The sequence below is a fragment of the Bombus huntii genome, chromosome 1 (assembly GCF_024542735.1).
Source record: "Bombus huntii isolate Logan2020A chromosome 1, iyBomHunt1.1, whole genome shotgun sequence".
Classification (NCBI taxonomy): Eukaryota; Metazoa; Arthropoda; class Insecta; order Hymenoptera; family Apidae; genus Bombus; species Bombus huntii.
Genome location: NC_066238.1, coordinates 13,198,328 through 13,210,725, shown reverse-complemented (window position 1 = coordinate 13,210,725; position 12,398 = coordinate 13,198,328). Strand labels below are relative to the sequence as shown.

The window sequence follows — 12,398 nt, the reverse complement described above, 5'->3', positions numbered from 1 at the left end:
TCTGTTCCATGAGTTGATTTGTTACAAATTTTGAAAAATATATTACGATACACGGGGTCGTATTATGAAACGTTTATCGACGTTCGTTTATGCTATCAATAAGTATGTCAAAATGTGTGATCGCGTCTCTCTTTAAGATTACCACTCGTTCTAATCTCGCTTTTTATTCGTATTTCCTTCTTCAAATATGCATTGCGATAGACCAGATGAAATTGTAAAACGTACGTTCGAAGCCTGAAATAGTCGCCTATCGACACCGCCTACAAGTGTGCCATCGATAAAATTACCAAGAAATTCGTTCAGATCTATGTACGTCTAATTCTAAATTTGTCTTATTGGCTTGCGAAGTGTGGGATTCGTGGATCAACGATCGGTGCCGCCACGATTCATGCTGCCACTCCGTGTTTCTGTGAGCGTCGATAACGACCAGCCGTATACAATAAGTATCTAAACTCGTGTACTCCTATTTTAAAATACGGAGTCTCCTTTTTATCATGGTCGCGACGACGCTTCCTCCTTGAGTTCGTCGCGCGCGGATCGCGCGTAAACACGATCTTGTTATTCGAGGAATATCCCCGTCAGATACAATGGCAGGTCGTTCTCGCGTTCTCCGATTTTTCTAATTCGTCGGCGACCTCGTAGTTTGATCTCCTATCGTTTTGTTTCATAGTTCGTAATCCAGTTAAATCCATCGGTTTATACTTCATAGTTTATAATACAAGAGTAACATAGAAGAAAAAAAAAGAGGAAGAAAGACAGAGGGGAGAAGAAAGGGAACAGAGATTTGTAAATCGTTCGAATTTCACGAGAGCATGGGTCGTGGTCGAAGAATCCCAGCTGTTAATCGCTTCTGGCTTTGATCTTTGACTCGTTCGCAAATAATCGTTCGCATAGTCGATCAAGAGATACGGCTCGTAGGCAGACTCATAGATGGATCTAGCCAAGTGGAGAATTAATTCTACGTGATGTGGCGGCGTCCATAGAACGCAGCCGTTTCTACGAACGCGTTCTATTAAAAATTAGAAGCATCGACTCTTCCTGTCTTCCACTCTACTCACTTTTAATTAAAGAGCTCTTCCCTGGAAATATGGAGAAATAATAGAGAAAAAATAGAGAAATATATATATATATATATATATATATATATATATATATATATATATATAAAACGGTAATCTTTATCGTCTTAACGAATGGTTTCATTGCGACATTATATTTCTTGCCTGCGGCAAATTTTCATCGTTCCCGTAGTATTCTTTCCTCCGAGAGTAGAAAACGATCTGAGGATTTGTTATAAACTTAGCGCTTTAACCTAATAACGCTTTAACGCTAGAACTAGTAGAATGATCAAGACGAGCAACATTTGTTTTTCATGGTAATTTCATAGATTTACAAGGGCGCATTTCGCAGATTTTGAACGATTCTTTACATGATATATGGATAAAAATCTTGCCTTGAACTATTTATTTACTTCCATTGCTTTCACACAACTTTCGTATTTTAATCGTGCGTAGTTGTGAACGTTAATCAAGCGACGACGAACAACAATTCGAGCAAACGAGAACGTAGATCGGAGATCCAGAAGAATTACTCGATTCTTGTTCCGTGTACACGATGAATTTCGCGAAAGCAACCAGATGATCTTTAACAGAAACGTATCGATCACTCGATTCGGTTCGCGGCTTCTATATTTCACAGAACGATTCTGTGTTCCCTGGAGGATCAGCGAGAAGAAACGCAGAACGATTTATGGCGTGGAAAGACACGATTTTCACGTGGCGGAAATAGTTGACCGACATCGACGAATCCTATTAACCGGCACGATCATGAAAATCATTTACACGTGAGAAGAGAGAGACCGACACGTGAACGAAGGAACATGCTGATGGTGTCGTTATCACGCTAACCAGTCGTAGATGACATAATGATTCTGTTTACCAGCAAACTGAGCGGAACAATCCCGGTTTTCGATTGCTACGCTCGAGTTCGTGACGAGAGAACCCGCCGTAACGAAGCTCGCGTCGCTTCTGCTTTTTGCTCGAAGCAGAAAGAATCTGGAAAAAATCGCGGAGATGCCATCAATGACCAGAAGACTGCGAGTTCTCATGCAAATTTGTATTTTTCAGAGTACAATTAAAAAAGTATACACTCCGTGTATAAATTGTTTTTCCTACCAAGCGTTAAGACAACTCTACGCTTTGGACACATTTTATATATTTTTTCGTATTACGTGCAATTTGTGTAAATTTTCACTTTCAATTCTTTTTATAAATGCATAAAAATCCATAGTCTATTGATAATTTGATGATTAAAATTTAAAGATGATATTTGATAATTATTACGACAGATGATTTGAACAGCGATTAACAAATTTGAAATTGCATTATAGAAAGTGTACATAGTACAAGTATACGTATCTATAGTCGGAGGGAAGTAAATACAAATTGAAGAACAAAGGGTATATTTGTGCCTAAGCCATTAAATAGAAAATTTTATCGACACCCTGTATATGTACTAATATGCATTTAAATAGAGTAACACAGGATTATAAAGTCAATATAACGGATTATAAAGCGAATATAAATCTTGTCATTCGTTACGCTTCTATGGTTTTATGGTTAGTTGTGCGGTTATCTGTCGTTTCATATAATCACGCGGTGGATGTAAATTACGATAATGAATAGGATATCTATTCATGAAACATATCTATTCATCGATGCCTTTTCTAGAAGTGTAATTGCTAGTTTTCATAGAATATCGTTCTGCATTTACTTAAAAGAAGAAAAAAAAAAAAAGAAAATTCATCATGCTTGTTCAAGTCATGAAAATGCATTGCGAGATAGAATTAATAAAATTATAACTTGGTTAGTCGTGAAACTAAAGGGATGATTTATTAAAAGAAGTTACACCACTATAATTTTTAATGTATCGTATATTCAACAGATTAACCTCATCTGCAACTGTTACAGTCTTAAAATCAATTGCAATCTAAAAAAAAAAAAAAAAAAAAATACAATGATTATCTGAAGCAATACTTTTCCAGCAGACTCAGGCTACTAAGAGCCTAGAGCAAAGATTGAAAACATACGTGTGCGTTATTTAACAAAAAGTAATTTCTAATGTCTAGATGAGATATCCGTGCAAATTATGCCTCTATAAACTCTGCTAAAGAAATAAATAGAAACTCGACAGAGATATTTTCCACGTATTAAATATTATAATGAGTACTACTATTTCAATATTTTGTACTTTAGAATATCGTGTATTATGTTTGCCTTTTTACAGGTTTCCATAAATACATAAATATCCCAGTCTATTAATAATATATGAGGAAATGCGACTTTAAATAACGAGGCACCAACAAGTAACAGCAATAAATTCCATCGTCGTGCGGAAATTCTTGAAACGTTACAATCGCGTTACATCGTTCCAAATAGCGAAGGAATGGTTTAACGATAGGAAAGAAGTGGGCGATCAACGTCAATTAGTTTCGCGTCATATCCGTTCTGTCGATTTTTAACCGCGCGAACGTTCCGATTATTTATCGCGTATAACAGATAGAAACGCAGTGGCCTCGATGCTTTATTAATTCCGACAATTAAACAGGCGTGAGAGATCGCGGTCGACGAAACGAGCGCTTGAATAAATGCGGGCTAGACGATACGCTAATGCAACGACACCAGACCCGCTAATAGCTGGTTAACAATGATAATTCGGCTGTTATCGCTGGTCAAAGTGGTACAGCGCAGATAGATCGTAGGAAAATGGGTGCCGAGGCAAACCGTTTCCATCGGCGAGTAATGATGACCCCCTTGAAACATTGAACGGGTTAAATTCAATCGGTTGGCGGCGTCACATTGAGAAAGACAAACCGCCCTCGACCCCGAAAATTGTTATTCAACCGTTTTGCGTATGCGCGTTAAGTATCGCCGATGGGTATCGTAAAATTTCATCGGACTCGTGCTTGCTGAATATAAGATATTCGAATAATTACGATTACGCAAAATATAACGTAATTGATGTAACTTATTCGTTGGAAAATATTATCTCTGACAATGATACGGAGTGAGTCAGTAAGAATGAATGATCATCCGAAATAACTTGATATCTATCGATTTCACGAAGAAATATTTCAAATGAAATTTATTGTATTGCAGAGGGCTGGACGTATGGGGATGCGTTTTGATATTTTTATGTCCTGTAGTTTCTGAGTTACGGACGTGGTTTTTTAGATAGCACCATATACCTTCGAAATGAACATTTTTAGAGGAGAGGTGAGAGGACATTTTTTCCTCCTTTTGCACAATATGACAAAGTAACTAAAGATTTGGATTTAATCGCGTACATTAATTCGTAAAAGTACCGGTTACCTTTAGTTTCATAATTAATTAAGTTACGACTTCGTCCTTTGTCGCGACGCATTTCCACGACTCGAGAGAATGTAATGGATTGTTTACGATAACAAACAGAATACAATTTCATGAGAAACAGTAGTGGACTAATGTGTACTACTATGATTCGCAGCTCTCTATACGTACGAGAAAATTTATTAACATTATTTAGTACTAAGATTCAAGCTGCAATCTTCTCTTTCGAATTATGAAAATTATTTACGAGTCACTTTATCGAGAATATTGTAGCTTCTTGGTCTGTTTTCCTCTACAGAGATGGCTGAATGCTTGGTAGACGTTCTGCGATATTTCTAGTGGAAGTTGCGCGATATCCGGCAATTTCTTAGAATTTGTTGGTTCACGTTTGACCCTGAGCTTCGTCGTCCTTCCCCTCGGTGTTACGATTTATGAGGGAATTTTCACGGGTTCGCAATCTTTTCGTAACGAGGTCCTTTCGAATCTTCGGGCCTCTTTGATCTCGAAAAGATTACCAAGTGGTTGTCGTTATCCACAGCCATGATTCAAACGGCTGCGAAGTGTATACCTTTTAATCTTGTCGCGTGTTTTCTTTACTCAGAGAGACTGGCTGTACTTCAGCGTGATTGATATTTTTGAGCAAAGAATTTACTTACGAGCTACGCGCTATTTTATGGTATTAACATTTGATTCTATAACTTTATTTTACCGCTGTGCTAATACGCGATAGAGATGCAGATTTTTCTGCATTTATAGGAGATGTAAAATTGTAAAATTGCACAGAGTACACGTAATATCGAGAAACATGAAGTATATTAAGTATTATATATAGGTAGGTAACTCAATTTTCTATCGAGGTTCTACTTTTTTTTATTATATTCTCAAAGATGAGAATTTGCATAAAAATCTGTAGACTAACGATAGCGTAATAAAATAAAGATACACAGTGAGGAGAGTAAAAAAATACAATAGTTGAAAGAAGCAGACAGAAAGGATTGCGTATCTTTCAAGTTTTATAGGAAGATAAACGACTTCTTATTTTCTAAACCATAGACAAATAGAGTTAACAAGGTGGTCGTACGGTGGACGACGAAAATTCCTTGGCAGCAATATCTTAACGTTATTAAGAGTAATCACCGACGTTGCAGAACTTTCCGCAGACGCGAGGAGACTTTTTCACGGACAATGGGAACAATGAGGAACAATTTCGCGGCAGTCTTTGTGCTCCACATCCTGATGCACTCGACGAGTCAATCCCTTTCGCTACGCGGCACAAACGGAAATTCCTTCAAGAGAAACAGTCTGCCCGGCGCTTTAACCCTCGAACAGCGATCTACATCCTCCACAATCTACGAATGCCTGTTCGTTGATCCCGATCTACCAGCTTGCGACGTTAAATGGTGAGTTACTTCGATATCAGAATTTTTATATTAATTTTTGAATGGAATATCAGGATTTTGACACTGATAGATGGAATAGTATTAAACCATTAGCTGGCGCGGCCTCGCTGGAGAATCATAAAGTGGTGTTTGTATAAATTTCAAAGCATCGATCATGATTCCATCCAAATGGGAATTTTCTCCTTAAACAAAGAAAATAAAAGGAGGAAATAAATAAAGAATATTAGTTAAAAAGTTCAGAAAAATCTCCATATGTAAATACATGTATCTAAAAGAGATTAATTAAAAAAATATTGAGAAAAAGGTATCGCGAGAAAATAAATCTCAAAATATGAAATCACTGTCATAGATGGTAAATATTAATATGCAAGAAGTAATCTGATCTTCAGTATCACGTTGGAAGCCTGATTGTATTGTTATCAAGTATTTCGAAATTGTAAAACCACTTCTTATTGTTAATCGTTCATCCTTAACTTTGATAACGTAAAATATAGCGATATTAAAAATTAGTCTTCATTTTTTAGGATGCTAAATTCGACCGAGGATCCAACGAGTAGTCGAAATTCTTTCAACAAAGATACAACGCAACGCTCGAGAAGAAACGTCGATATTCCATCCACGATGGACGTCGTAGTTTATACTATCGAGGGCTGTTTACCACCTAGGTAAAATTTTTACTTCCCTACTTCCAATCTTTTATCGATAAGATATTCAGCAACAGAAGAAAATAATATTTTTATTCCGCCTTTTTGGACTTTAATCTCACCTACTACCATCGAATTAAAAAACCCGTTCCGTGTCGCTTATACTATTCATTTATTTAACAATATTTATTGAAATCTAACTCAAAAATGTCGATGGATTTCGATTTCTAGTTTCTTATCTTTTTCATTGAATTGAACAGCACTCTTACACCACGCATCGTTATTTGTTTAACAATATTAATGGAATCTGTATTTTAGTTTTTGTATCTTTATAAAGTCAGGAAAGATTGTGTATATTTCGTGCATCGTATATATTATATACAATATAATATTATAAATTTATCATATAATTTAATAGTATTATAAAACATAAGTGACTCAAGGATGCACGAGGTATAAATAATTCTTTCCAATTCTATAGAGATACAACAATTAAAATGTAAAAATTCAATTTACAACAATTAAAATTCAGATTCCATTAACATTGTCATGTTAGAATTCCATCAATATCGTTAAATATATAATAATATAGGTATCGCATATATATAATACTATGTTGCATGTTATTATTCATCCAACAGTGTTGACGGAATTAATATGTTAGAATTACATTATGATGACGCAATTATCGAATCGTTAAACAGGATACCCTTTTCAATGCCTTCCTGCGAGGGAATTTCCCTGGACAGAATCGTAGATGTACAGAAATTCCGTCCCTTCACCGTGAAAGGAGTGACAAAGCCACCGTTCGTGTTTCCGAAATTCAATTATTCTCGATGGCTGAGCATGATGACGCGGTTGCGGAATCATGTTTCGTCTAAAACACGAAACGTAAGTAATCAGGCGTGGCTATTCGTGAAGTAATATCCTTTCCTATTTCGTAACGCAAGTTTACCACGATACCATTATGTTTCTCGGCAGAATTTTAAATGAATTTTTCCTTGCAAGCTTCTCTCAAAAGATTTTGAAATTTTCTTCAACTTTTTCTCATTTGCAAAATCTTGATATTTGCTTCGTCGTTTTCCTTCAGTTTCCTAGAAAAAAATTCCATTTACTCTTCCCTTACTTCACAAATGTTAATTATATTCTCTGATTTTCTTTGATTTTCTTACCTACGATACTTGTTCTTCTTCTCACGTTAATCGTGAAATTGATCATTTTCAGGAAAAACGCGTTTTCAAGGAAGCTTTCTTGGAATCGATTCAGGATCGTATGGAAGGGCTGATGACCGCGGCCACGACGAAGGCAACGACACCAATCGCAATTGCGGCCAATATAAGCCATACAAACGGGTCGTCACCGAACACGTTCATTCCCAGCAATGCTAATTCCACCGAATCGATCGTTCAGCCACGAAGAACACTCGAGAACACGTCACAGACGTCGTCTTTTGCAAGTGTAGACAATCCTCCAATCCTGCAATTCCATGACAAAATAAACTCAATGAAATTATTGTCTAAAGAATTCCACGATCATTCGAAGGTCAATGCTGCTGATCAAAGACTACACGCAATTCCGGAAACTCCAGCAATTCCGGCAATTTCGAACGATAAGCTAGTATACGAACGCGAGACGATGGAGGAACCTGCGAATGAAATTTTGAATTATGACAATTCCAAGAAATTCCAAGAATTGATCTCTAACGCGCGGACGACCAGAGATAATAGCGGAATTGTTCACGATTTTCCAGTCACGAAGAAGATTTTCGGAGCATTCAGAAGAAAGAGAGAGATAATGATATCAGCTTCGGCGCAGGAAATTACCGATGGAACAGAAACTCGTGGAATTGCCGGTCAAACGATCGTACAAAAATTAAGGCATAATGGAGAAAATTTGAGTTCGATGACGAACCAGTTTGCTGCTTCTAAAAGCCAAAAGAAGCAGTTTAAAAGCTTAAATGTTATCGACGACGAAATTAATACTAGCGAAGACGTTTCGAATATAGTAATTCCAAGTTACAGTAAAGAATCTAACGTTGCATCTGTAAATAACGATTTTTATGGTAGGACCGATAGCTCGAAATCGACATGGCAGAAAACCGTGTCGCCAGAAACAGCGTCGAGAATGAAGTATCGAAATCGCGTGGAATTGTCGTCGTTTAGAAGACAGTAGTATGCAATAAGAAAACGTTTCGATCGAAAGACTAGGTTAAAACGATACATTGAGGGAAGAACGTAGAGGTAAGAAGAGATTATGATAATTCCAAGTAGACTACGGAACTGTGCACGATCAAACTGTCAAGTAGGAACTTATTTTTCGAAGAACAATATTAACGTTATCAATCGGCAACAATGTTCTCTGGTTCTTCGATAAAGGATTAAGAAATCGCGAATGATCGAGGAATCGTAAAACGAAACGACTTTGAACGATATTGAGTTGAATTCGCCAGAATTCCGACAAAAGTTTCCTTTACTTTTTATTTTCGTAAGCGTTTTTCGCATTAAGAAGATGAGAAATGAGACTTCGATGCATGCACCTGTAATTTCTACCATAAATTCGATAAGTGTGACGATTAAAATTGTGGAGATTCAGCTTTACATCTCTTTATTCTATCGAGACCTCGAATGGTCGCGTGGTGATTAACGCTTTGCCAATTGGGGTTTTTACGGCTCGAAGAATTCGAATATTTGCGCGGCAAATAATCTGTAAATTAATCGTCTAACATGGTTTTTATAAGAAATTTAGGCGGAACACCAATATTGGAATATTCTCACCTTATATATCAAACTTTCACGGGAACAATACGGTATACACAATATGATGTATTAAAACCAGAAATAATGCCCTCGTTAATAATGATTATAGTAGGTCCAACAACATAGTGAAGTTGTAAAATTGCGTTAATATGATATAACATATTCTGCTAACGTGATAGAATATTTTGATTATCCACATGGCATTTTAAACAATTTTACGCGAAATAGGAAACCGCCATCGATCGTTACAGAATTAGTCAACAGTAACATAATTTTTAATACATACAATTTACAACCGCAGCATATCGTTGAACGTGCTTATACTTCGCTGTACGATTGGCAAAGCGTTGAATGTCACAAACAACGACGCGATATCAAGAGGGAAAATCACAAAATAAATCGTAGATCGTAAAAATCGCCCAAGTCACCTCCTCGAGAAAGCTTCACCGTGACGGAAGCAATAGGGTAAATATTCGCCAAAGGAATCCGTTGTCCTCGATCCTGCTTGAAATTTGGAACGAAATTTGTCAACGAAGACGAGCTGACAGATTGAAAAGCGGTAGGGTTAAAGCCAGACTCGTGGATACCGACGTTCTTTTATCTTTTTTCTTCTCCTTCTCACAATTTTCCTCTTTCCTCTCCTTTCTTCTTCTCTTCGTCCATTCTCCAATCCTGTTTATGCATAGAAAAACGTCTCGACTCGATCCCTTGTTCCGATAAATCGCGCCAGTTTTCACCGCGGAAGGCATGAGAATATATTTCCTCCCCCTCGAATTTCACCTCGTATCCCGCGAATACGAATGGTAATTACTAGACTGCGAATTTTTATGTATGCGCAGGAAATTTCAAAGTATAAAATTGAACAGAATCCGCGTGATATGCAAAAATATACAAAACAAATAAAAAACATATATGGATAAAAAATATATAGATATTCAAAATAGTATAATACTTGGTACGATGTTGATAGAGACTATAAAAGTATTTATTAGACCACTTTTATACGTACTAGTTGATTAGATCCAAATGTAACAAATTCCGTATCATTTAATAGTACATTCGTATAATTACGAAAATTTGGTAATATGCAAATGAAACGTAAAACCTGTTGAAAAAAATGCCTCGTCGGAAAATAAGCTAGCGTAGAAATAATTTTTGCAAACATTTTTGCAAGCATGAACCAAAGTTCTACATTGGTTAGTTTAGTCACGTTCATAAAAATATAAATTTCCATAAGGATCTGCATTCTTCGATAGCAATTACCTTCGATCGCATCCTTTCATCGATCGTGATCGGTCGGTATCCATACTGTGCATTTATTGGTGTCATTCATAAATCTCGACTCGAATTAGGTACACGTATTTCGTCTTCGTTGATCTCAGGAGACAAAGAAACGGACAAAGAAGCGGACGTGGAACGTAGGTTAGATTACGCGCGATGACTTCGTTAATCGAATTTCTGAGTTCGAGAGTTTTTAAGCTTCATTTTGATGTTAAGAGCAGTAGGATGACATTTATGTGAAAATGTTGGACAAATCTAGAATTTCTCGTTCGGATAGATAGATATAATTGGTAAAAGAAATTGATGCAAATCGGATACTAACTAAAAGTTCGTTCGAATAAATGGAGTTCTACTGTATGATATTAATAGTACATATATAATGTGATATGTAAACTAAGACGACAAAGTGATAACGTATAGAGGGATAATTGTTAAGCGACTGTCTATCGACTAGGAGTAGGCATAGCGTAATTTTTAACTTAACGCGGTATCGCAAGTTTCGACATTGCGATTTTATTTACTGCTGTATGTAACGTAAGGCGGCTTGAATAAAGCGTGTTACAGAATAAATGACGTTTGACTTTTGTTTAATATTCTCGAGTTCATACGTTTGAAAGTTGGTTAATCGATGCGTTTAATATGCAACGGAAACTATTTATCAAGCAGTATTTTATGAAAGTTCTGAATAAATAATCCCTTTTCAATCTCATTGAATATAACATGGAATATAACGTCGATTATTAAAAAAGCTACGAACTTTTTTGGTAACTTAGTAACAGAGGTAGAAAATGTAACTTAAGGATCAGAAATATCGTTTCTATATAATAGAAAATATAATTAGTACTGGGTAAATCAAGGTCAAAAGATTGGAATGGAACCCGTGTATTTCTTAAATTTTTATTCTCTGAATTCTGCCCAGAAAATCAAGAGTTACATGTTAACACTTCCCGGTCATGAGAGTTTTGAGTTTCATGATTATGCTTGTGGTCGGAATTATTTTCGCACAGCGGGCAACGCACGCTCCGTTAATTACTATTTCTATTACAGCTCCTCTTACTATACCAACTTTATGGCCGTAATGATGAAGGTGTATTGGTGAGCTATATCAGAAGTTCGACCGGTAAGAGTTAAGTATAAAGGAATAAGGTTGTAAAGCGTAAAACACTTGTACAATAAATTGAAAATCTATTTTTTTTAATTTTTTGATCTTCGTATTATTTTATATATGGCTCTTTACTTTTCACTCGTCGCAATTTTAACTTCGACCTGTTCATCAGGATTTGCGGCATCCTGAGTCTCCTTAACGTTATCCGTCACCCTCAACCAATCCAAAGGCATCGCTTCCTCAACTGGTGGTTTGCCTTTTCCCAAATTGAATTTATCGACACCCTCAACATGATCCAGGGAAATCTCTTGTTTCTTCGGTGCCTCGCCCACTTCACCCTCCTTCCCCGACTTCCCATCCTCAAGCTCTGCAAACTGATTACTATTTTCTTTCTGCGATGGATCTTCAAATACACGAGAAGGCAGGAGATTATTAAGAACCACAGGTTTATGAACAACATTCGGAACAACAGGTTTGTCGTCTCTCAAAATCACAATATGTTGCAAAGTAGGGGCACGAGTGGTGCTAGGTTGATCCAAAGTAAAACTCGTGGATGTTTGAACGAAATCAGGATTCTTGATGACGATTTCCGGCTTCTTCTCTTGCATTTCATCGATTGATTTTATCGAAGGTTTGTGAATTATTCTGGGCAGATCTAAGGTAGCATCTTCATTCGGATTAGCCAAGGTGATGCTCAGAGAAGGTTTCACATGCTGAGACGATTTTGAAGGTTCGATATTTTCTTCCTGATCGTCACACAACGGTATGCCAATATCAGGAAGACAATTATGAGCGACTAAAGTAGCAGTGACTGGAGTATTCAGAACTTTAGTGATGTAAATCTG

At 36.7% G+C, this 12,398-nt stretch overlaps 1 protein-coding gene across 5 annotated transcripts in view; it reads left to right on the top strand.

The window, feature by feature from the left end:
• The window catches only part of LOC126868106 (uncharacterized), a 33,107-nt gene extending 22,066 nt beyond the window's left edge, over positions 1-11,041 (top strand). For all 5 annotated transcript variants that reach the window (XM_050623352.1, XM_050623336.1, XM_050623329.1 and 2 more), the window contains exons 3-6: positions 5,516-5,767; positions 6,292-6,432; positions 7,116-7,302; positions 7,636-11,041. In XM_050623352.1, coding sequence (XP_050479309.1) covers positions 5,553-5,767; positions 6,292-6,432; positions 7,116-7,302; positions 7,636-8,583 — 1,491 coding nt within the window. In that variant the 5' untranslated portion in view covers positions 5,516-5,552 and the 3' untranslated portion in view covers positions 8,584-11,041. The remainder of the gene's footprint in view (positions 1-5,515; positions 5,768-6,291; positions 6,433-7,115; positions 7,303-7,635) is intronic.
• Positions 11,042-12,398: the final 1,357 nt, after the last annotated feature.